The sequence below is a fragment of the Pomacea canaliculata genome, linkage group LG1 (genome assembly GCF_003073045.1).
Source record: "Pomacea canaliculata isolate SZHN2017 linkage group LG1, ASM307304v1, whole genome shotgun sequence".
Classification (NCBI taxonomy): Eukaryota; Metazoa; Mollusca; class Gastropoda; order Architaenioglossa; family Ampullariidae; genus Pomacea; species Pomacea canaliculata.
Window position 1 is genome coordinate 36,224,007 of NC_037590.1, and position 26,480 is coordinate 36,250,486.

The window sequence follows — 26,480 nt, forward strand, 5'->3', positions numbered from 1 at the left end:
GATTGCCATCAGTGCGGAACAGAAATGAACTAAATTTAGTCAGCACGCAGTTCCGGATGTGAACCTTACCCAGAATCGTGTTGAGTATCAGATCGCGTGGGTGGGTACCCAGAACAGGACAGCGCGCAACCGGATGTAGTGCGGACGTTGAACTGCACGTAGGAAGAAGGGGACTGTACTCTCAAACCCACAAAGCACCCACCTACTGTTTATTATTCGACATCAACATTACTCCATCAATGCAATTATCAACTCTCCTGGCTGACCAGTGGGTAGCTGCAAAAGCACATCCGCTCTCTTACTTCTTCTACCCCGGGTGGTCAAGTAAGCACCTGCAACTTTACATTATTTGTTGTGTAGGTCACGAAAATATGGCGAACTCAGCTGTGCTTTTAAACTATGGCGAAAAAAGAAAAATAAGGAGTTAATGAATATCATTCTCGGACCTGCATGATAAAGAGAACTGTCATGTCATGTCGTGTCTCGCCGAGCTCAGCGCTCCTGTAATCCAGTTCAAATACAAGTGTCGATGATACCTTCCGGATTTTAGAAAAAATATTGACTCCTTTACCTGCCACTAATTATGTGTCCTGATCTGGAATTCAGACAAACTTTAATTCATTAACATTATAATTTAGTAAAAAGGATAGATAATTAAGTCAGACCGTCAAACGCCCACAGTCTAGCAGACACATGAGGGAAGTGGCTAATCGTGTCAAGCCGCATGCCGACGGCAGAGTCCAGATAAAAGTCTAATAAATCATGGGTCATTACTGTGTGGCCACAGGGACTTCTCCAACCAGTGGCAAGACAGAGTGAATGAAGTAAAATGCGCACACTTCACTATGAGGTAAAATGTATTTACAAGAAGCCACTAAAAGTAATTTTAAAAAAAAAACACAAAAGATTTTTGGGGGAACATCCTTTTAATAGCTCCATGGTCAGCAGCCTGTTCCTCCCACCACTCCTACCCTTATTTCAGTACCGTATTGCTTAAAGTTAGTAACCAGAGAGAGCCAGTGATAATTTTAATTGAATTGTTATTAATTAAAAATTTTAATGATTAATTTAAAACTTATTAATCTACCCTCATAGGTAAGCAATGGGAGACTTTCATGTACAAAAATGTTTTTGAAATGGGCAGAACTTCGAGAGTTTGTCTGCGACCGTGAACAAAGCACACACTTAATCCATGCTTTACTCAGGTTTACACAGACGGAGTTAAAAAGAAAAACATTTTGCATGAGTGTATGAGTGTATGATGAGTGGATGAGTGGATGAGTGCTTTTCTCTGCCTTCTGCATTTACGAGCCGTTACATGAGAAGTCACTTGTGTGCCGCCGGAGGATCGTGTGGCCAATTTTCCACTCTGTCGATCCATTCCACTTTTCTCCGATGCTGTTTGTTTATCTCTGTCTTCGAGGAGCAGAACTTCCCTTGTGACTTTTTGTCGCTACAGACGAGAATACCGTGTTTTCTTTCTTTTCCTTCTCTAGTCCATTTCTCCTTTTTTTTCTTCTTATTCATTTCTTCCTGTTTACTTCTCTAATTCGCTTCTCCTCTTTCCATTTTCCTTGTCCTAGTCTTTTTCCCCCTGGGTTCTACTTTACACTCAGCTAAGTGTGCGGCTCTTGAAACCTGTGACTGGACCTTCTAGGATGTCAAAGGTCAAACGTCTGTACTTTCGTTTTCTACTTTCCGTAGCATCTGTCTGTGAGGTTTGCAGGTAGAACATGTAGAGTAGTTTGATCTGGAAAACAGACTGCACACCTGAGCGAACTGTTTGTCCATAGCTTCACATCACTGACAAAAAATATATATATATACCCGCTCCGATATTTACGGAAATAACAAACAATTTTTTTAGTTTATGTGATTTTTTCTGCATGAGTGGAAATCTGCTCACCTTTTTGAAAACATGTGAGATCAAAGATCAAGATCAAAGCTGCTTTCGTATTACCTGGCATAAACAACTCGGCGCCGTTTACCGTTAAGCTCAGGGAGTGTCCGACACGTGTGCCTCTGGTGAGAACCTTACAGGTGTGATTGCGAGCGGCTCCTTTTTGAAAAATCAAAGACATGCTGGTTGTTTCACTCGCTTCGATAACAGTTAGAAAAACAAGCATGAGGCGAACACGTCAACGAGGAGCGTAGATGAAAGTTAAACTTGTATTGGACAAAAGTTTGCAATGGTGCCGAGAAAGGAGACACAAATAAAGAAGAGAACAGCGATGAAAACTGAGGCAGACACGGAAGGGAAATGATTTATTCTTTAAAGGTTCAGCCTAGTATTTAGGAGAAACCTCTGGAAATAGAGCATAAAATATGATAAAAAAAAATTTCCGCTGGAATTTTATGACGAAGAGTCACGAGAAATATTATACTAATTTGTTCTCTTAATCACACCTGGATTTGCCAAAAGAACAGGAAGTGACGCAAGGGCGATATATCTAAAAAGTAGCGTCGTGTGCATGAGCTGACTTGGAAGAGGTAAGCAAAGCAACCCTCGGCAAAAGAAAACAAACATGGACACAAGGTGCTGTTGCTGAGTGTTCGCTGATACAGCCAGATGAAGTCAGTTTGTACTCAGTTCTTAAAGATGCTGGCCACAGCATTTGTGGACACCTTCACATTGACTGCAGCTTTCAGTGGCACAGTACTAATTAATTTTAATCCCACTGTACTTTTCCACACACATAAACAAAAATATTACCTTTCCATTTTCGTAGGAAAAAAGGTAACAGTTCTGTTATTTTGTTAATAAGCTTCATCTCCGTTTAGCTCTTGTTAACCTTTAAAGGTACCTTTGCTCTTTTCGCTTCTACAGTTTCTATGAGAATGGCGAATGCTCTCCTTTATCTGTGATTAGAACAGGAAAAATAATGTTAGTAGAGCATCTTACTAATGAATGCAAGAATAGTTAGAAAAATGAAGAATAAATCGATGTCAAAATTTAATTTTCTTGGCGTTGACCTTTAGCTGAACAAAGCTAACGAGTAGTTACGATCTGCCACAAAATGAAACTGTGCTCAACTGTAATTATTCTTCCCTCCTTCACTGCCTGACCCCAGGCCCTCAGTTGATCGTGATACGGGAAAACAACAGACCTATAGTTGGTGTTGGTGTTGGTGTTGGCACACTTGACTACTGGACAAACATTAGTGTACCACGAGACCACAAACTAACATTGTTGTCCTCAAACATCCTCAGGCTGTAAGAAGCTTCTAGACAAGGGCGACCTGAAGGGGGAGCATGAAAGTCCGAACTCCTGTCTGTGGCATCAACAACATGGAATCAGTTTACCACAAAAGGTTGTCTGTAGTACGGGGGCACAATGCCCGAGGTCACACTTTCACTTGTCCCTTTGGCAAGTATAGGAGCCGAATGGACAGAAGAGAAGGACAAATAAAGTACTCGTCTCAAAATGTTATTTCTGGAAGCCGTAAAGTTTAGGACAGTCCTTAGCTTCGGGGGTAAGAGTAGAGGGTGGGTGTAGGAAGGGTAACTCTGGAGGCTCCGTATGCAAGGGACATGATTATGTCGCCAAAATTTCCTTCGCAAATCGTTTGTCAAATACCAGACCTTATAATTTTTTTCTCCGCAGTTGTTTGTCAAGTACTGAACCGAGAAGTTAATTTTGTCTGGTTTGCAGTCTAGTCGTTGCCATGCCATTACTTATAATGTGATATTAAAGGATGGTCGTCATCTGGTACAGACAACACTGGGTACATGACTGTTTTATTGCCTATTCCATACTTGTTTCGAAAATAGAAGTGGGAAACATTGTAAATCTGTATTTTTCTGGTATCCTTTTCAACATTGTAACCGCTAAAAAGTTATTGTCACAGAATATCTACAAGCTATCATCAGGTTAAATCTTTTTTGCACCTGCTCTTGCTATTCGTTTTCCTTTAACATGAGAAATTTGTCTTTATTTGTGATTTCAAAAATTCTCATGCTTCCTGTTTTGGAGAATGTTTCATTTTAGAAATTTTCCTACACAGCTTTTATTTTTGCATTGAGTCGTTTTTTTATTTCTGTTTTGTTTTGGTTTTGTTGCCTTTTTTTTTTTTTGGAGGGGGAATTGTTTCCTTAATTGCATATTTCGATTAATTATTTTTGTTTAGTTTTCGTTTTCTCTTCCCTCTCTCTGTCTCGTCCTTATTTAGCGTCAAACCCCAACTATTTTAAGGTGTAGACGTTAGGAACAGTTTCACTTTTTATTTCACGCTTATTAGTAGCCGGGGCTTTCCCGCACGGGAAGAAATAAGAGGAAAAAAAATTAATGCGTGTAGGAAAAAAAAAAAAGTCCCGTTGCGAAATTGGCTTCTGCTCACCTGCGCATGTTACGTGAGAAAGAAAAAAAAATGTGAGGTGAGCGACAGACTGAAAGCATGTGCCTCGCCACGTGAGCTTCCGACGCCAATGGCGCGACTCCATTAACTGCGAAAAATATTTTCTCAGCGATTAGTTCTTTCTTATCAGCGCGGGAGCTAACGACCTGGCACAGCTGGTGGCTTGTCGTGAGGAGGAGACGGTCTGCGAATAGATTCCATTTTGTCGTCAACAAGTCGGGGGTGAAGGTCAGGTGGTCGCCCTGCGTGACGAGCGCGCGCGCAGCCTGCCGTGTCCCCGTGACCTAGAATAACAAAGGATGCGACCTTGGCGCACTGTCTGCACGCCGATGGCGTTCCCTCCGCCGTTTCCATGCCAAGTTCAACATGTGAGAACCATTCACGTATCCTTCAATCACTTTGAATTCATTTCCATAACGGGACAGTGCGAGACAGACTTTTTTTTTATGACCACTCAAGCGTGCACACACACATACACACTAACACACATATCGAAACAATTTATATCGCGGTTGTTGCTGGCAATATCATTGGTCTAAGGGTCAAATCGGTTAAAAACTAGGTGACATGACATGAAGGGTTGACGAGCACTAGACCGTGAAAGATGGCGCGAGAGAGAGAGGCCACGTGCGCGCGTCGCCGGTTTACGCATTACGTCACAATGGTGCGTTGATTAGATGCTCCCTGTGGCGCACAACCTGTTTCGACTCCATGATCGTTACTCACGAGACGGGACACTGACCCAAAGACCTGACCCAGTGGTGTCGGGACCACGTGGCGACAATCTGCGCAGCACGCGGCTACCGCGGGAAGAGGGCGGAGGAGCTGAGAGATGTTCAAGAGGTTGTTAATAAGTTTCAAGTCTTTCGGCACTTTTTCCATACAAAGAGGTCGAGCTTTTAGTGCAGGGTCCTCCACTGACACGTCACCTCTTGCCCCCCACTGGTGTCTGTCGCCATCAAGAAAGCTCGTTTGATGCTCGTCTGTCGTGTTGTCCTGCAAACAAAGACCTTCTTGTCTCACCTCTTCGTCACCCACTCCCCGTCACACATTCGTCTGACATCCGACTCACATATGAAGAGCTACCTTCATGAACCTTCTGGACTCCTTGACCTTCTGTAGGACCCGTTGTTGTCTAGATTATTGAAAAGTATGTAAATATTTATTGTCGATTATAGAAAACGTGGCGAGTGTCCTAGTCAGCGGGCACAAAGGGTACCAGACCTCGACACGGGATGCAGACTACAGGGCATGGAGATGTAGGACACGCACTCCAAGTCTTCATGTCTTACTGTGTGGGCGGAGAGTTCGCGGATTAAGGTCGACTCACCTGCCGATGACGATAGATGATCGTATCGGACTTCTGGGAATGTTTGTACTACCTGACAAGCTTCGATTTTGTGACAGCCCACTACTGGAAATCACAAGGGTCAGGACAGAGTATAGACAACTGTCTTGTAAGCAGAAACGATACTGAAATCATTTTTCGTACCCGATGAACCCCAGTAAAGCATTACGAAAGTCCAGAACTTGCTTGAAAAGATTTTGTATTTTTAAAATATACTTGCATGCATTTCTTTTTTTATTTATCAAATAAAGCCGACCATAACATCAACGCTAACTGCGGAAAGAATGAAGGAATTCTTGATGTGTCTGATATTGGACAAGTAATGCTGAATGTAAACGAGTTTATTGTTTCCCGCAAAGCTTTTACGTTTATCAGTAAAGTTGTTTTTTGTTTGGGTTTTTTTGTTGTTGGTCTTGTTGTTTCGGGCATTAATTCTTTTGTTCTGGATTTGTTCTTTTGTGTTAACCCTTTACGCGGAGATGGAATCCTGCCAGATAATTCTGGAAGTATGGTCATTAGTCTCCTTCCCAGACCGCCAGGAACCTTGGTGTCCTCGTCGACGCATCATTGTCTCCTGAGTTTCATATCGATGCAGTCTACAAATTCATCTTAATAAGCTTCGCAGGTTGCTCGTAGATCTCTCCAACCACCCACAGAACAAACTTCAAAGGGTTCAGAATAATGCCACAGGCATTGTCTTTCTCCGAGTTTGTCTTTCGCTGGTGGGCGACAAGTGGACCATGTTACAATCCTTCTTCGCCATTCTCTGGCAACCAGTTGGACCTGGCACTGATTGCAAGATCGTCCTCCTGCTCCACCCTTGGCTACATGGCCTTGCCCCAACCTACCCGGGTAGGTGGTTTCAGCCTGCTGGTGTTATCCTTTTCTCGTTTATACTTTTTCCTCTGTTAACCTTTTGTCATCAGACATGAGAAATTCGGAAAAAGCTCCTTCTCCTTCTTTGGACTCCACCGTTTGGAGTTGTCGTTCTCTTTTCTGTTCGGAATGTGTCAACGTTTTAAACTGTCAACTCCGGCCTCACAAACCACCTCTTTAAGAAATAAAAAGCAAACTCCTCCGCTCATTGCTTAGTTGTTCTTCTCCATCCATATATTTCGTTTATGGTGTCATCCCTTTGCTGACGTTCATGTTTCTTGTATGGCTGCCTGTCAGCTCGTGTTGTAATATTTTGTGTTCAGCGCTTGGAGCTCTCCTGTTCACGGGGAAATGCGCTTTACAAATAATACTTTTTATTATCAGCCGGTCATTATTCGTGCTGACATTGTGCACCGCCTTTTATATGCGCGTCCGCATTGATGAATAACGAAAGAGAGGGAGCGAGGCACCTTGGTGGGTCTAGTGTTTCAGATGCTGTTCGCCTTGTTTAGATCGAGATGCCTTTGCATTGTTAACCCTAGTTGACATTTGAAAGGTGGGGAAGGGAGGAAAGGAGAGGTGTGTATGAGGAGGAGGAGGAGGAGGAGGAGGAGAGAGAGAACATCGACAGAAAAGTGTTGTAACTAGGTAATAATCCAGGGCCCAGGTGCACAGAACTTCACCAGACGTTAGACGGATGGTTGTCGCAGCAATCAGTTCAGCTGATGATACTTTATGAGCTTGCCACTAGCCACCAGCTGTAGCGCCTATGGACGTGCTGTGCACCTGGGCCCAGGCTTCTTCAATTCACCTAGCGCTGTGTGCTCGCGTTCTTATCTACAGCGCTCGAGTTTTATTGTTTTGTTGTGTTTTGTTTTGTTTTTTTTTATTTGTTTCTTTCTTTGTTTTCTTTGTCTTTTTTTTTTTTTTTTTGTAAAGTTCGGATTTCACTATCCGCGTGCGAGGAAGATTGTCGCTTTTTTGCGCAGCAGTCGAGGCTGGTGAGTGGCTGTCACTCTTTGCAAGGGAGCTAACTGGCGGCTTTTCCCCTGGTACCGCGTGTATATATTCACGATGCTCGAGACCTCTGACCCTTTATCTTTCTTTATGTTCTGTGTTGCATCTTGGCTGCACTTAGGGAGTTTAAAAAAAGACAGGAAAAGAAACAAAAGCAAAATACCTGCTCGACGAAGAACGCTACATCCTTTGTGAAAATGTTGGTCTTTTTTCGTTGGTAGGAAGGTAGGTGGAACATAATTTAATAAAAGAAATCTTTTAGCATTAACTTAGTTTTTTTATAGCAATGTAATTATTCACCTTCAAAAATAGCTGATGCTGAATGTGGCTTTTTTTAATCTCCTTGTTCCCGCAGCATCCTGAGAGGAAACCAAACAGATGTTTAAAGAATGATGCTGCTCGTGCCCTGTAAGATAGTGCGACAGTAGAGATTTTACATGACATCATGGTTTGGTTGCTGTTGGAGAAAAGGACTTCTATATATCCGATGGTCATAAATCGTAAAATAACGATCCCTGCTATTTTTGTAGCAAAATTCCACTATTCCTTTCTGCATTTCTCGGAAAAACAATAAGTGAAACCGAAACGGATTTTAAAAATAACAAACTAGCATGGACTTCGCTAGATAATGATGAAAGGCTTCTTGAAACCTGTCACGTGGTATTTGTCACTGCCGTTAACGAGACAACAAAACCGTAAATAGAAACGAAATAGTATAACCGCGTTTTGGAGGAAATAGCTCCATGTGCTTAATGTCTAGCAGTCAGTTCTGTTTCAACAGACATTTTTCAGTTTTGTATTCCAGAGACTTCGACAAGCCTACAATATATAAATATGATGCTGCTACAAAGCTTTAGTTTATACTTGTCGACATCTAAAACTGAAAACCCTTATTGGACTGTGCATGCAAGACAGTCAGTCTTCATCCTAACATGCCCGTGTCAGACTATCTCCCTTCAATTTACAACTCCTCTGACCATTTGTGACCATTTCCCGACTATTTCCCACTCAAAGTCCATTTTCATCCTGTGTTGATCACAAGCAATATGTTTTGAGGATTTTTTTTGTCCTTTGCTGTAAACTATTTCAAGCCACACCCGTGTTTTTCCAGGAGCGGCAGGAGAATCAATTCCACCCACAAAAAAATTGAAGATGTGTGTGATCCATGGCAAGCCCAAGGTCTATCGCAGGCACATTAAAGACCCAGCAAAGACTTTTCATCGACATTAAGTCGTCTAAGTTTTTGAAAGAAAATACCAGAAGTATGTGAGTCTCAGTTCATGTCCTTTACACTTCACGTAAACAGTTCCGCCATGCGCAGTAATTACTCACGGTAAACATAAGGTCAAAGGTGAAACGATACTCTGCGATCATTCATTCAGCTTTAGATGTCTTCAAAAGGTCATGAGGTCAGAAAGAAATTTGTTTCATCAAGCACGTGAATATGCCAAATTGGTCAGTTGTACAAGTTTTTGTTTTAAGAATCCCCGTTACAGTCGGTGTGTGGGATTACTAATCCTCATTCCTCATGCAGCACTTTAAACATTTCCCGTCTGATGTTTTCAGAAAATCTGAGAACAAACTTCCCGTTAGGCGTGTCGGTACTCGGAGGTGGTGAATCACACTCAGCTGCTTGCAGTGAGCATCTCCAGCTGAACGAATGTAACGAAGGTGAGATATGTGCAAAGTATGTGGATTTAGGAATCAGTTGCAATGACTTCCTGTGGTGAGATTTTCACCTGTACAAAACTGTTGATGTTGATCACCTTGCCGTGCGATTTATTTTAAAAAACGACCAGTCACCTGCTGGGATTCGTGTTTAAATTGTACTCTATCATTACAGAAATCTTAACAAATATAAATTATAAATTAGTAGTTAGTTATGGTGGAGAAATTAAACAGGTTATTTTATGTTACCACGTTTTTTATTTAAAAAAAAAGAAATTTCCCTTCTTTTAGTTGTATGTGCAGTAAAGTTAGCTCTTAGCTTTCATTCTTGCCTTTTCTTTCTAGACAGATAATGTCTGACGAATATCTTAACAAAATAAAAAATATTAACTAAGAAATGGTAGATGGCTGTATTCTATTACTTTTGAAATTAATGATGTGGACAAAAGCTTCCTAAAGGAAGGCAGATGATTTTCAAACATTGCCTTGCATGGCGGCTTATTAATGTTATACCCCGATATAACCTTGCCGACGGGCTCAAACTCTTGTGTTCCGAGAAATAAATAAAAAAAAATTGCATCGTGCGCTCGCACTCGCTCGATGGGCGCCTGACGAAGATTCCAGAAATACAGGGAAGGCGCGGCACCGAGGTCTGCATGCTTCGGACTGTCGGCAGGTGCGGCGCCGACAAAGCAAAACCTTTCAGGTATCACAGACGGTAGTTATCGGCGACAGGTGGAATCAAGTATTGATCCTCCGACTTCTGTTTGTTAATGTCTGCTTCATCACTGGTGTGTCGAGAGGATCATTATAGACAGTGTCACAGTTACAAAGACCTCACTCTAGTCTGGGGTGAGTGTAGGCATTTGGGGTCATGGGTAGTTTCAGGTTCTTTTTTCTTCTTCTTCTTCTTCTTCTTCTTCTTCTTCTTCTTCTTCTTCTTCTTCTTCTTCTTCTTCTTTCTGGAATTTTGGGTGCTTTTTGTATTAATGAGACGCCGACAGAACACTTCAGTGGTGTAGAAAGATGCTTGGAGTAAATAAACTACTTGCTGACAGTAAACAACACTCACATTCTTGGCTCCTCTTTTTTTAAAAGGAGGAGCTGCCCCCTTGCCCCTCAGGTTCCTTGCCATCTGCAAATAAAGATTGAAAGCCGACTCTTAAAAAAAATTGCATCAAAACTTTCACAAAATCCGAGCTATTTTTTTAAACTATTTTTATTTTTCCTTTCTTTACCTTTTCAGTTAGAGTATAAATAGAAGAGAAAGCAGCGCCCATTTTCCGTTGGGTTTTTTTAACTACCTAATTTACATTTTTTTGTGTGATTGTTGTTCGAGCTTGTCTAAATTTGTTTTGTTACCTGATGTAATTGATGTGGCTGTCGACATTGTGTACTCTTACCACTACATTGGCCCCGAAATAGAAGAAGCTATTTTTAGCTCAGACAGTTTCAAAGCTTTGGAACAAAGTAAAGTTAAAGAGACTTTAATGAATTTGGTCAGTCCTTTAATGATATTTTGATTGTATTGTGTGCGAGCACGCATCTCTGGTGTTTTTGTCTGTTATACACCAGGGTGAGTGAGTTTAGTTATTGTGTTACTACATGGCACGTGCGAGGGGTACCCGCGGACATATTTTCACCCTTTTGGGGGTGCAGTTTGCGAAAAAAATTGAGAATCTGTGCTCTAGAATGTCCTGGTAATATTTTAGCAAGATTCAAAATGCTTTGTCTTTTAAACTGGTAAGCTGCTGTAAAAACAGATGAACGAGAAGAGATTTATAGACAGAGTTCTATAAGCAAGTCATCAACATATTTACCTACCACCTTACAAATGCCAGAGTTCACTGGCGTCTGTTTTGTCCAGCAGTAGCTCTAGAGAAGCTTCTATCTTGTGCTTATAAAATTTGTAGTCGTATATTTTGTGTTTGAAATCATTGTAGTCATATATTTTGTGTTTGAAATCATTGTAGTCATACATTTTGTGTTTGAAATCATTGTAGTCATACATTTTGTGTTTGAAATCATTGTAGTCATATATTTTGTGTTTGAAATCATTGTAGTCATACATTTTGTGTTTGAAATCATTGTAGTCGCATATTTTGTGCCTTACAACAATGCAGTCATAAGTTTTTATTTTAAAACATTGATGGTCACATAATTCATGCAGGTGTAATATCTATATCTAAATGTCCACATGGACACACACTTTTCAGTTTACATTTTTGTTATTCTGATAATAGTTCTAGTATTCCTTGTGCGTGCTTTAGGGTGGCCCGGTGGGGCAGCGGTTGGCGCCTGTCACCAGTGAAAGTTGACTGTCCTGGGTTCAGCTCTCGTCTCGGGCGTGCTATTCTTTCACTGCATGTGGCATCAGTTTACAGGGCTGACTACCTTATTGTGACATAGTCGCTGGCCCAGGGTGAAACCCCAGTCTCCTCCTCCCCCTTCTGCGTGGTTTGTTCTCTCTCTCTCTCATCCGTGACAATGACCTACAATCAAATATAAAAAAAAAAATCTGTCACCACGCTCTCTCTCTCTCACGCCATCAAACTGCTGCACAATACCCAACAGCTGGTACAGAAAAAGAAACAGGATTTATTGCGGTTGGACGAAACTGCGCCATTTACCTCGCTCCACCATGTCATACACGCATGACAGGTCATGAACCGAACGGGTGGAACTACCAATGGCGATACTACGTGAGAGATAAGGTAGGGAGGAGTTGGAGGCGGGGGGAGAAAAAAAAAAAATACCCGGAAGACACGAATTGTGACCCAATATATTTAGCGACCGGGATATCAGGATATTTGGTTAAATAGGTTGACTTTTCTGCACTATACCAGGTATGATTTTTTTTCTCGTTATTCAACTTATTTAACCGTCTTGACACAAGATATCTACACTATAATACTCCTACTCAAAAATAAGATTTCTGGCGGACTTTCTTCGTTGATGATTTAAATGTGGCAGAACTACCCACAGGGACAAACTAAATCTCACTTGAAGTCTTCACGTGTTTGATTCCCAGACTACGGAGAATGTAGTTTTATTAACCCTTTTTCATTATAAACGAAGATTTATTGCCTCACCTCTGCTTTAATACTGCCAGCACAGAATACTGAAAACTCGTGGTTTCATATCCTTTCTATAAGGACACAAATATTTTCGGCATTCTACTGAAGGCGGTGAAGGTTTAATTAATTAAAGAGCTGATCATCATTTGTAAGATTTTCAATATTTTAATGAAACATGTGCGGATGTAGAGAAAGCTTAGCTGTATTTTGTATTATAAACATATGGCCTGTGTGATATGACAGATATATCGCAGCTTCGCGAACAGCTAATGATAAAAAAAGTCTGTCCACTGTAAGGTTCATCGAACTTCTCAAGGCGCTGTGTGGTGTGTGGCTCATCGTGACAACGAGGCTCTGTAGGTTATAAAACACTGGCGCTGAGTGCGAGATATAAAAACAAAAATGTTTAAATGCTAGATTATGGCCCAGCAAGAAAGGTGAGAGGCGGCAACTCGGCTTTAAACTCTCAGGTGTCGCATCCTTGGCCTAGTTGCCGGCTGACGAGGGCTGACGACGATCTTATTAAAACAAAAATGCGCCGTCACGTGTTAATGATACTCAGCTGCTCGTGCTGCTGTCACTATGCTGTGTGGAGTGGGAAGCTTTCTCTCGTGTGTGTGAGAGAGAGAGAGAGAAAAAGAGAGTTGTGACATCTTTTATAAAAATAACCAGCATTTATAAGGCGCATATTCAACAGGTACTAGACTCATCCTACTTTCCAGTCATGAGACATCATACATAATCCAAGAAAACTGTATCAGACTGTCTTACATTTACAAGTAGTACTGGTGTTTTTTTTCAACTAGATGTAAAGTCTGAGGTATAGAATGACTAGCATTCTAGGCAAAGAATTCCAGAGGTTAGGTTCGTATTACGAAAAAGAATCAAATCCATTTGATTTACGCTTGGAGCGGCCCTGACACAGAAGACTTCTGTCTTTGGAAGAACGGAGAGAACGAGGAGAAGTGTTTAGAGAGAGAGAGACCAGGTAAGACAGGTAGGTAGGATCTGCGCCAGTGAAAATGTTAAAGCAGGTAAAAGCAGTTATAGCTGATGTGCTCAGAGACAGGCACCTGTCTATACAGATTCATCATAAAAAGAATTTAAAGTAGACGACGATGTGCTTTGAAAAAAAGGCTGGCAGCAGAACATTGAACTCTCTGAAGAAGATAAAGATTAGCCTCATGACAGCCTGCTGAAAGTGCAGTGCATTGTTTGTCTTCTCTAGTCAGTATATCGGAGATGACGAGGGTTTGGTGGCATCGTGAGTAAGAAATTGTCTCATGGATGTAACCCTCCTTCGCTCGGAAGTAGCACAACGGACAGATAATCGACACAGTTTGGTGATTTCTTCAGCTGTACACAGTATTTGATTAGCTAAATGTGTTCTGTAACACCTGATGTCTTATTTTAACTTTTATTACCTTTGTCGACTTGTGGTTCAGTGGCTCAGTATGTTTGGTGTAATAGTATGTTACTGTTATCCGGCATTTTGAAGGTCCTTTTTTAATATCTTTTCTTCTTCTCCTTCTTCTTCTCTTTCTCCTCCTTCTTTTCTCCTCCTTCTCTTCTCCTCCTTTTTCTTCCCTCTTCTCCTTCTTTTCATTCTCCTCCTTCTTTTTTTTTCTTCTTCTTCGTCGTTGTCGTCGTTTATGAGGAAACTTGGAAAAACAGGAAAACTTGGGCAGTAGTCCGTCGGTGCCGACAGCTTTTTCTTCACCGACACGCCAGGACTGACCGCCGTTTGTCACCAAATTTGGAAAATGCCTAGAAGATTGTTTCCTGTTACCAGTCAAGTGAAACCAATCAAGAGTTCACAAAAAGTCCTTTATTTTCAGGGACATAACTGAGACATGAGCATTTGCTTTATTTTACCTGTCAGGTGACAACAGTTCGGAATAAATGCTTCTGAAATCTTTAACGCCTTTCCCACACACTCTTTCTGTCTTTAAGGTTTCTGATTATAACATTAATGATTTGTTTCGTCTTGGATATTCAATTGACGATTAAAACCCAGCTGAATCGGGCCGACGGCCCTCCAGATAAAGTGTCTAAGCAAAGCCTACGATAGGTTTTATTTATATGTATATTTGTTTTCAATCTATCAGTTGAATAGGTTTTATTTTTGGCAGGGTTGAAGAGGATGGGAATAGCGATTTTCATTTGCTCACATTTGAAAGTGAAGAAGTCGTGGGTGTTTCTCAATAATTTTCGCCAGCTGTGTAGTTAACTGATGTACGATACTAAATGTATCGATGGTACAGGCGATAACATCGAAGACACGTGACAGAGTGAGCACAAACACTTCTTCTGTCTCTCTCTCACACAAACTTCAGTTTTTGTGTCTATCTGGAAACTGTAACTGAACGGCGCTGTGTGTGTGATGCACTCAATGCACCATTAACATATTTTCACAGCAATGGCAAAGAAAAAGCACTTGAGGACAGACTAAAAAAGTGTGAAGCTGGTTATTGATTGCCTTTTCTAACGCGATGCACGTTGAACCCATCCCTACACCTCCGAATCCCTCCGCCTATTAACATTCCAAAAAGGTCAAATCCACCTTCTGAGGAGCAGCTTCCTTCCAGTTAAGAAAACCGTGGAAAAGGTCAGGTTTACATTATCTCATAATTTAATGTATATAGTAAAGCTGAGTGGAAACATCGGCAGATATACAGGAAAGCATGACTGGAGATGATGTGTACAAGATGACAACAGATGAAGCTTGAAGTGGATTTTAATTCTAACATCCACAAGTTGACTGAATTGAATCTTCGTGAGTAGTCTTCTCGTGCACGAGAAATGGCGTGTGACTGAACAATACAACATGTTTACACACACACACAGTGCCACACACACATACAGACACACACATAGCATAACACACGAACACAAGAGTCACACACACACCAAAACACAATGGACGTCCAAGACAAATAATGTCACAGGTTGGATGACCCGGAACTTCTCTGCACTTGCTTTTAAAAGTAAACTGCTCAGCAGACAGGATATTGCAGTTACCCTCCCAGCAACTGTAGCACTTCAGCTCCCTGATAACTGACGGCGCCACCCGGATGTACGAAAAGCTGTAAGACAAGGCGCTAGACAGGGGCTACTCCTCTTTCTGTCTTCCGTTCTTTGCAAGTCCCTACGTAAGTATGCATGGGCGTATGTATATATAATATTTGTTCGTGCGTATATATATTTACATATGCCCGTGTATACATATATATAGATAAGGGAAATACATAGATAATAAATGGAAAAAGACAACTGCAACACACACTGTTCCAAACTATTATTATACTTAACATACCATTTTTTTAAATGCGTCACACCAAACCAGACTGATCAGAGAACTGATAAAGATGATTTTGAAGTATGACCCTGCTGTGTACAATGTAAACATAAAGTACAGCTACAGACTGTCTAACTTTTCGTGATGTACTTTCTCTCTGTTCTGACAGCGCCATCTAACGAAATCCAAGTGGGTGGCCATATAGGGATGCCAAGAAGTCGAGGCTGACCGCCAGGCGACAGCAGCAGAGGACCGAGGACACGTGAAGAAAGACGATTGCCCCACCACCCACCCCGACTACCCCCACGTCTTGCCGCCGCATGATGAGTGATGTCATTGTCATCCACCGCGGGTGGGGGAACGGGAAGAGGCCCCCACATCGGTGAGCTCGGTCACACAATTCTAAACGTGATACGGGTTGGGGGTCAGGGAACCCCAGAAGCAAATGTTCTTTCCAGCGAGAACGGAGCATTTTCACACAAATAATAATAATTATTATGCTAGCAAACAGTAGACATTATATCAATAATGAAATAGCTATCTTAATATTCCATTAAAAGCAGCAGCTGCTATCCGTGTAACAAGGTAAAAGTAATTAAGAAGCAGTGCTGAATAAATGGGTACTTTAAAACTAGTGAATAACTAAGACTGTCTTGATGTGATATAGCCTTAGTTGCTGGCTCCGTGTAAAATATCAGTTTCTCTTCCTCTTTCTCGTCCCTCGGTAAGGACTCATTACAAGGCGGGAATCCAGCTGTAAATATGTGTCAGGAGCAGAGAGCAATTTCGTGTGCCGGAGGCGGGATCCGAACGCACAACCCTCGATCCTCCGTATCTTTCGCTGACGAACATTTAATTGTAGTTGTCATGCTCTCGTATGGCGCCACAGAACCGCAAGTAAAGTTATTCGAGAGAGTAAAGAAGTGTTTGTATTTCATTTCCAGTCATTAAAGTGCCAATAAACTTGCTTTCCGCACTTGCAAAAGTTATTCTACCCATGACTCATTATCACCCTCAAGAAAAAAAAAAAGCGATGTTATCCGTTTTTCTGTCACTCAGCAACACTTTCTCTTCCTTTTTCCCATTCGCCGACAGGACAGTTACTGCCAGACAAGAGTCGGGTACAAAGGCTCACAAGGAGTGTTTTTATCGTGCGGTCAGTGAGTGCGAGCACAGACTCAGCCTGTGAGTCACTGACCATCGCCTCCCCACCACCCCTCTACACACCCCTGCCCCTTTCCGTGCGTGACGTCAGGGCGAAACTCATCATGACCAGACGCCAGCTTTGAGTCACCGGCCGTACCGTCCACGTGGTAAGAGTTCAAAGCGGGCCCTCCCTCGTCCGTGACCCTCGCCCGGACAATAAACATCATCGCAGACTGTTTGCCGACATGTTCCGGAAAGTTCTCAGTTTTGCGCACTTTTAGACAGCGATTTCATCAGGCAGCCCTGAGGAGAATGGCGTGTTTTTTTGTTGTTGTTGTTGTTGTTGTTGTTTGTATTTAACAAATATCTGTTACCTTACGACTGTCAGTAACTTCATTTACGAATGTAATATATATAATAGTATTTTAGATATATCAAATCGGAAGCGACTCGCTTGATATTTATTACAAGATATGTCAGAGGTAGACTTTAAAGATGTCTCGCACTGGAAGAGAAAAATCGAGAAAACATTTTCTTTTTAGACTGACGTGTAATGGTGCCAATGGTACTCGAGACCGAACCAGTTAATTCTACATAGTGATATATATATAAGCTTTACGAGTCATTTCGTTGTTTATCAGATTGAAAGTAACCTTCAATTTTATTTTCTCCGAGAGATGTATTCGCGACCAGTTTTTCAACTCGTTTAGCAACTACGGTTACATGAATTATCATCTGTCTTGAAACATATTTTGTACAATGTTTTTCTTTATGTATCTCAAAGCATCGCACAAGTAGCAGACCCCATACAAGGACACATCATTTCTACTGATTCTTGTCATTCCCCTGGCTTTGAAGCCCTTTGAAGCCAGACAGCTCGCCTCTCATCTGTCCGCCTCGATTGCAAACCTGAAGACAAAAAAGCATCCATAAAAAGAAGAATTACCCAAACCTTTTATGTATCTTTTTCAGCCTGTCCACTCCAATAGCTATGATCTTCAAGGACAGACGGTGGATTCTCAAAATACACGTGTGATAGCATCAATGTTTACAAGCCTACTCGTATCCTTCTTCCTCGACAACCGTGGGCGAGACGCCAGCTTAATGATATCCTTAACAGCATGTTGATGATGACGATTTTTAAATCTTTGGCCTTAACCTGCAAAATGCATTCAGTCAGCCCCATCAGACAGCCATTTCTAATAGCTGCAATATATGGCAGTAAACATGGCAGCAATGAAGATGTAGGTATTGCTTTCAACACATCTCTTGTAGACAACAGTCAGACATTTCCAGGGGTTCAATGAAGTACACTGTATGTAAAGATGCTGTATGTGCCAGTATTTCTAAGGTCCTTTGCCCACAAGTTAGCTCCATGTGATAAACCTGTACTTGGAACTGAGGAGTGGTGTTCATTGGCCGCACCCACAGCTGGACAGACAACTGTAATATACCTTCATACTTTTTTAAAAATAAATATTCTCGTGCATTGTGAAGAATCGGGACATAACTAGTTTCAGTGTACCGTGGTCACTGCGTTGAGCTCCCTTGTGTGTGGGGAGGGGGGATGCGCTATACAAGTCCCCTCATATTATTATTTACACAATATTTTTTTTATATATAGCTCTAAACCTGTTACAATTAGATGCATCATGTCTCATACTGTAAAAGAAAATTCGGTATTTATAGATTCTTCCCTTACAGTTTCTTCTCTTTCATTATATATCTTCTTTATTCGTTTTTCTTTACTTTTTTGAATTTACATACCACCTAAGACATGGCCTTAAGACATTTACCTTATAAGGTATTTGAGTAGGAGGACAAGACACCCCTTTTAGAAAATGTGGATTGTTTTCTTTCATGCAAAACGTTAAGAAGTGCTTCATTTTCCCCTGAAGACTATACAGTTTCAGTATACATGGAAAAACATCACCAAGGAACATTTTTTTTTTTAATCCACGTGTCGTGTGGCGAAGTGTTGCTTAAAGACTTCTATGAACAAGTCTGATGCAACAGCATCGCTTGAAGCGTGATGTGGAATATTCCTGGAACAAGCTTTAAGGTGGGATAACTATTTTCTACTGTAATTTTTAGACCGCCCCCTTTCAGTGGAACACCTGAAACAGGTACCTGTCTACCCAGGTAATTTACCTCTTTGCATCAATGTGTTTGCGGGTGGGTGCGATATCATCGTCTGCAAGACTCCAATCCGGCTTTTATATCCTGTTAGCGAGCGACCAGTGACACCATTGCTGCATCCAAGGGATGCCGCCAAAGATTGTTGCACACATCAAGCAGGTTGTCCATTCGATACTATCATCCAAATAATTGTCTACTTTTGTTCCTTCTTCCGTCTGTCTCCTTATTTTCCTTTCTACCTTTGTTATAATAATAAAAAAAAAAAAACTCAGAGCTTTTATGATGTGGTCCAGGAAGCTAAACATGATCTTTTCGTCATCCGCCCATCGACCGACTTCCTTGTAGATAACTACTCTCTATGTTTCACGTGAGTGCAAAAACGGTACACACCCTCCCCCTGTACTTCCTCTTAATCTCCCCCATCCCCGTTCTCCACCACCACTGTATGTTCTACTGCGGTGGAGTGGAAAAAATGACAGGCATTGTTATTTTGTTATTCGTGATGTAAATAACAATCAAGAGTTTGAACAGTTTGTTGTGCTTTCCGCAAAGCTAGTGTGTGCTCCTTCCTTGAAAAGTGGCATTGTTGTTTTGTTTATTTTTAAATAATATCAGGAGTTTTAACACTATGTTTAGTGACTATATCCTCGAAGCTAGCGTGTGCTCCTTTGAAACAGTTTCGACAGTTTAGTTAATCTCTCTCTTTCTTCCAAAATGTTTCCTCCCACCTCTCTCACAAAACAATCTGGACTTTTTTTTTCCCCTTCTCTCAAAAATTGAATTTTACTTCGGTGAAAACTACCTTCCTCTTCCTGCCAGCATGGGAGCAGGTAATGCAGGGGATTTTCGTGTCTAAACTAGAAGCAATACCGCCAAAACGGTTATCGCATCACCGCCCATGGCGTCTCCACTCCGCCGCAGCAGCAAGTCTCGCACGCTGCTCATTTGCATGTCAGAGGACAAAGGAGACGGCGGCGGGTCACGCAGCACGTGCTCACCAGCCATATGGCGTGGCGCGAGCGCTTGTCCCACACCTGGCACTGCCAAACAATGGAGCTCCCGATTTCAATTTTGGGCTTCGCACCTTTTTTTAATTTTTGGAAGGTGTGGGGATGTTGGGGGGGGGTGGGGAAGAGAGGGGCAGGCTTCTTTAATTGCCAGTATAATTGCCTCTGCGATTAAAATTGACGTCTGTGCGCGCGCTATGGTATCTTAAGAATCTGGAAATGTCGCTCTGTGCACTTCGCTGTCGGAAGTTATAATATTATGGCTTCACGCGTAGCGCATGAACTGCGATGCACGTGCAAAATGTGCGTGCTTCTTAACTCTACAGACAAAAAAAAAGTGATAATAGGGGTGAGGAAATATGAAAGGCATGACTTCTTGCAGGCTGGCCTAACTTGTTGCCTACAACTGAAAACTGTCAGCATCATGGGGTGTAGCGCAGCAAGCAGGATTATTTCTCACACTTTACACGCTCGTTCAAAGTAATCTTCTTGCCCCTTTTCTACCAACCAGTCTACTAGGGTACTGAGTTTACACACAGGACTTTCAGAGCGTTCACTAGAAGTTTAGTATGCGACCAACGGTTAAAGAATGATTTCATCTGCTTCATACTTTGTTTTCTTACCGCTAAAGTTATCTTGACTTGGGACAATTCATTTTCTTGCAAGTGCTTTTGTGAAATAAGCTTAAGACATAATTATATCCGAATGCTCATTTTTCTATGACAGTTTGTGTTCCAGTCTCACGTACACTAGAAACTAAAGGATGACTTTTTAGCTTTAGAATATTAAAGGTGTGTGCGTGCACTGGCACACTTAAGGTCCATACTGCATTCTAGTGGCTAGTCAAGTGCTGAGCAGGTTTTTTTTCTCATAATAAATGATGTAAATATATTGAATTTATCTTGGGACCCACCAATAGCTGCCTTGTATTATTCTTAATATTTTACATGACAACATATGTAAACTGAAGGGTTTATTTCCCGCAATTCCGTTATTATTTTTTCACAGCCTTCCTTTTGCAATATCATGTTACTCTCAGCTCATGTTCTTGTTATTTGTTTTCCTGTCCCTCGTCTGCTGTCCATGTTTCATTCTTATTCTTAAGCGCTAAGAGCATACTCCTTAGGAGTGTGAGTATGCGCTTTACAAATTTTGCATTTATTAGTAGTAGTAGTATTCATCTATCCACACCAGCAATAACTTTACTATCTCCTCCATTATTTGCTTTGCTGCCGCTTTTACTCCTTTCACTACATCAGTTGCTGCAATGGCCTTGGCTTCTCTGTGTTTTAGCACTGTCAATATATTGACTTGACTATGCCATAAATGGCTAATTCGACAAGTTTTAATTAATTGTTGTTTTGTTTTCCTCTTTCCTTCACCATTAGTACTAGAAAGTTTTTTGGATGCCTTGTGGTATGTGTATATATATATACATGTGCATGTAAGAATTAAAAAAGCAGATTATAAACACAGCACCAGGACAGGTCTTTACTACTTGGAATCAATACACAAAGTGACGCCTTTTTCCTTTGTTTCACCCAGAAGTTTCACGGGTAAGTGTGGCATTTCAAGCACAGAACAATTTGAGTGCTAATGTACCACTGTGTAATACGGACAATGTGTAATATGGGACAATGAAAGAGGTCTGGGACAGCATACTGAACCGACAGAAAACTGTATGGAAAGAAGCTAGTATCATCATGCTTTCTCAATTATCTGACTTCAGCAGCAACAGGTACAACATAATGCTGCTTGCTTTTTGTGTTTAGCCGTGCTTTTTCTCTAATTTCACACTGTTACCTGGGGCCAGTTTTCCATCGTTGAAAAAAAAGAAAGCGTTGCATTGGATACAGAAGTTTCTTTACTAAAAGCCACATATTTGTCGTTCTTCCATCAAAATCATCAACAAAGCTGCCAAAAAGTGTCTATTTTGCAGGGTGAGGAGAGGGAGCTGCATAGACACAAACCTGAGGTAAATAACATGAAATCATGGTTTGTGTGGGTATGCAGGTATGTGAGACAGAAAAAGAGAATAGGGAAGTTTTATAAATCAAAATAAGAGTGCTCATGCACCTCAGCTAGTGCAGTAGCAATCCCTAGTTCTTGAATCTGTATCACATAGCTGGTTTTCACATTTGCTCTTTATTTCTCAGATACTTGGGACGACAATCAAAAGAAGTAACTTTCGCTGTGATCATCCACTGAAATCACATCTGAGATTTAAAGATTTATATAAATTATACATAAGCTCATTTTATAAAAACATATAAAATTTATGGAAATATGTCATTGCATAAGAGTGTAGAGAATGGGTGCATACAAAATCACCCATGTGCACACACCAATAAAAATTATAGTTGAACAAAATGCTGTGCTAGCCTAAGGTCTATGGGGAGATAATCACAATGATTCCCATGTTCTCAGCTCGTTACACGTTATTCTGTCTTTACATAGTCTTTGCGCTGCTTCCGTGCCCTGGATGCCATGATCCAAAAATAAACACCTGGCAGAACAGAACGGAGAAGGATGGCTGCTTTGTGAACAGATGGTGCCAGTACTACCTCCTCCTGGACTTGGATGACAGCATTTACAACCTTCTCCGCAACAAAGTCTGCAGACATTCCAGACTCTGTTGTTTTGTCTAAAACTGAGGAGGAAAAACACCAAAACATTTTAGTGACAAAATACTTCTCCACTCAACCACTAAGTTTGTATTTGTCCTATACTCCGAAAACTAACTTTAATAAAAGCAAAACAAAATAAAAAATGGACACACATGAGAATTTTTTTTTTTCAGTTTGCTTTACTCCTTGTAATGTAAGGGAAGTAATCCCCAAATAAAGTTGATATTTTAGCTGCTCACTTCCATATTTGCTGCCATCTCCTGTAACAGCATTGGTAGAAAGGCTTGTGTTAATATAGCCAGGGCTCACAAGTGACACTCTCACATTGCTGTCTGCCAGTTCTGCTCTCAGACAGTCAAAGAAAGCTTGCAGTGCATGCTTGGATGCTGAATCTAATCAAAAATTACATTACACAAAATATAATATCAGTATCAATTATCTTTTGAAGACTAGACTTTACTGCCAAAATAACTCCTGTTGCATGTTTTCAAATCAAAGTCAGTTGTAATTATCCAGCATTTTATAAAAGATTAGTCTTTTTATCATCAGTCTTTAAAATTCCACAAAATTAGAATAACCTGCTGTGGAACTAACAACTAGATAAAATGTAACAATACTGGCCTACTCAGATCTCAACATATATATATATTGTGATTAAGTTGGTGACAAGACAGCATTTTGTTATTCTGTAGTAAAGATTTCTGTACTGTTAATCTTGAACTAAGTTGACATAAATTGAGTACCAAAAGGTATGGGGGTACTCAGTACTTCAGTACTCACAAGCGGATCTGTAGGGAATGGAGATCTTGCCCTGGATGCTACTAATGCCCACAATATGACCACTGTTTTGAGACAGAAGAGCTGGCAACAAGGCTGAAATTAATTGTGTTTAAAATAACATTAAAAAATGGTTCTTAACATTTTTTTCTCAGCTTCTAAAGCAAAGCGATTGTATGGCATTTAATATGTCTATTTGTTTTGATAATCATTAAAAATTGACGTTGAGCTAATTGCTACCTAAATACAAAAGAAAACAATTATGCTTATAGGCAAATTTTTTTTCATGTGCATATTTATCTTTCTATACTAAAGTAATGTACAGTGATACCTCGGTTCTCGAACATAATTCGTTCCGGGAGGACGGTCGAGAACCAAATTGTTCGAGAACCGAAGCAATGAAACCCATAGGAAATAATGGAAACTGGATTAATTCGTTCAAGCCCAGAAAATGCCTATTTACTGGCCTAATTTGTATATAATATGTAGAAAACATGAGTCTCAACAAGAAATAAGAAATAAAAGTGTATTTATTAAAACAAAACAAAAAAATAAAATGTACAGTACAGTACAGTAAATTGTGTTTCATTTACTGTACCTGTACCAAACTTTATGGCAGGAGGGAATGAATGTGGAAGGAGGAGGGAAGGGGGATGGTTATTGTTTTGAAGGGGAGTCCTCTTCAATAAAAACAGAGGGTAACTGCTCTTCGGGTGTTTCTGTTCTCTGTATCTTTTGCTGAGGAGAATCAGAATCTTGCTCTTCAGTTGCTTGTCTGATTTCTTTACGGAAGAATTTGTCAGTTTGCTGTTTTTTTCTCCTTTGCAAAATTTTGCGGAAAGTGGACATAACATTGTCATTAAAAATGTTAACTACTCTATTTGCTACCACTTTATCAGGGTGATGTTATTCAACAAAATTTGCGATTTCTGCCCATTTTGCACACATTTCATGACTCTCTCCACAAAAACGTGACTCTCTCTCTCTCTGCACTCACACTGATGACGCAAGCAAGGCGCGCTGGGCAGAATGAACGCCATTCGGCTCAACTCGGCTCATCTCGGACGTTCGGATGTTCGAGTTCCAAATATTTGTTCGGATTCCAAGACAAAATTTTCTCGAATTTCCTGTTCGAATACCGATTTGGTCGAAAGTCAAGGCGTTCGAGAACCGAGGTATCACTGTATACCTTTTATAAGTGCCACGTGGCCAAAGTAGTTGACAGTCATTAGTTTCTGGTCCACACTAAGAGTTGTGTCTTTAATGCAAGCCACGATAGCTGATGCCAGCATTGTTAATGATGATGTCTACACCACCATATATAGCCAGGGCTTGCTGGGCTTTTTGTTGAACAGAATTTAAATCTTCCAGATCCCAAACAAGGATTGCAGGTTCATGATAGTCATGAGTTGCTTTCAACTGTAATGAGATCCATCAAATGTCTTCCCAGTGTTTATGGTTTATAGAGGTGAAAATATGTAAATAACTATAAGTAAAGACAGAATTCAGCTGACTACAAATTAAAGAATTTTTTGTTCTATTTTAAAAAGTGTTTCAAAACAAAAACAATTCTGCTTAGAAGTAAACACAGAGCAAAACAATCTCGCTGCCATGTCAGACAGGTCAATTTTTAATTTTTTTCTGAACTGCTATTATTTCATGTAAAATATCACTGTATCTTCACCTTTATTGAGATCAAGGACTGTTTCACCATCTGTAGTTTTTCCTCACTTCTGCCAGCCAAAATGACACGGCAGCCACACTTGAAAAATGCCTTAGCACAAGCTGTAAAATATGCATCACATAATCTTTATCAGCATCAGCTGTCTACACTAAAGTATTAATTTTGTTTTCATTGCAAGACAGGACATAAAGAGAGGTACATTATACAGATAAATGGAGATTGGATTTGTGCTTTACAATGAGCCAACAATTGAAGCTATACAACAGAACCCAGAACAGTTAATCCTTACTGTATTTGTGAAATGTACTTAGCTGTAGCAATACCATTCCACCATGAGTCTCACTTTTCATCAAAGAAGAAAAAGAATGATACAGAACAATCTATAATGCATTTTGAACAATATAAATGTCCTTGAAGATGTAAAACTGAAAATATTACAAAGAAAAGCAGATTACTGAATTTGTTCATATAATACACTTTCCTTTATATAAATTTCTAAATAACTTATATGCACTACTCTGTCTGATATCAGTACAATTTTCATATAACAACAAAGTTAATGTAAACATGCTTTTCAGCTTCAAAACTCTAAGATGCCAAGCAGTAACAACCTTCACCAAGCCCAGAAGAAGAACCAGTGATAAGCACCACTTTCCCTCTAACATCCAACTTTTTCTTGTGCATCAAGAAATAGGCAACAAGACCAAGGAGGGCTATTGGAAAGATCAAAGCTGGGCTCAGAGCTGTCATCTTGAAACGTGTAGTCTGTAAAAGAAATTATCAGCTAAAAAGAAGTGACTGCTAACATGGAACCCACTGTCAGTAACACCCTAGTCTAAATCAGCTTATATTAAATATGCACAAGATCAGAATACCTTTTGGCACTCTCTAGGTAACAACTAACATTGTAAAATGTATAACTGTTTGATTGTTTTGATTGATAGTAAAATATGTATGGGAAATTTCAAGACCCAGATATTATTAAAATGACTTTCAAGAGGGGTCATTAAATAGGCCGCGAAGCCTAGGCAATGATAGCCACTCCCCACTACTACCATGTCATGATAAATTTGCTTGGCATGTGGCATAAGCATGATAGGAATGTTTCGTCTAGCCCTAAATATATATAGGAGATTATTCATGTTTCTACTCGTGTGGCACTGTAAACATATGGCTGACTGTATGGTTTTCTTTCCATCTGTGAGATACGCAGTTACATGTTTTTCCCCAACCCCATCGCATTCTCTCGAATTCAGTCAACGCTTGAGGTGATGTCTGACCAATATTATTGTTAAATCCACCAATGTTTTTTTAAGTGTCGTGTTCATGTCGAAGATGAATATCCTAATCAATAGGTGGGCAGAAATTATGTCGCATACATTAATGCGGTATTCAGTGTAGCAGAATAAGAAATTTCTTGCTAGCCTCAATGAACAGTCTGATAAACCGGAAGCGGAACGC

At 40.6% G+C, this 26,480-nt stretch overlaps 1 protein-coding gene and 1 long non-coding RNA gene across 2 annotated transcripts; one reads left to right on the forward strand and one right to left on the reverse strand.

Annotated features, from left to right (window-relative positions):
• LOC112565437 lies at positions 1-22,519 on the forward strand. Its single transcript, XR_003099403.1, has 3 exons — positions 1-324; positions 15,809-16,021; positions 22,389-22,519. It is a non-coding gene; the product is annotated as an uncharacterized LOC112565437 (long non-coding RNA).
• Positions 21,400-26,430, reverse strand: LOC112565428 (dehydrogenase/reductase SDR family member 7B-like). The gene is given in 8 exon segments (XM_025240899.1): positions 21,400-22,581; positions 22,798-22,950; positions 23,339-23,431; positions 24,525-24,600; positions 24,602-24,754; positions 25,020-25,120; positions 25,631-25,784; positions 26,300-26,430. Coding segments are annotated over 8 exon segments (990 nt in total). The 5' UTR covers positions 26,348-26,430; the 3' UTR covers positions 21,400-22,369.
• Between the last annotated feature and the right edge of the window lie 50 nt (positions 26,431-26,480).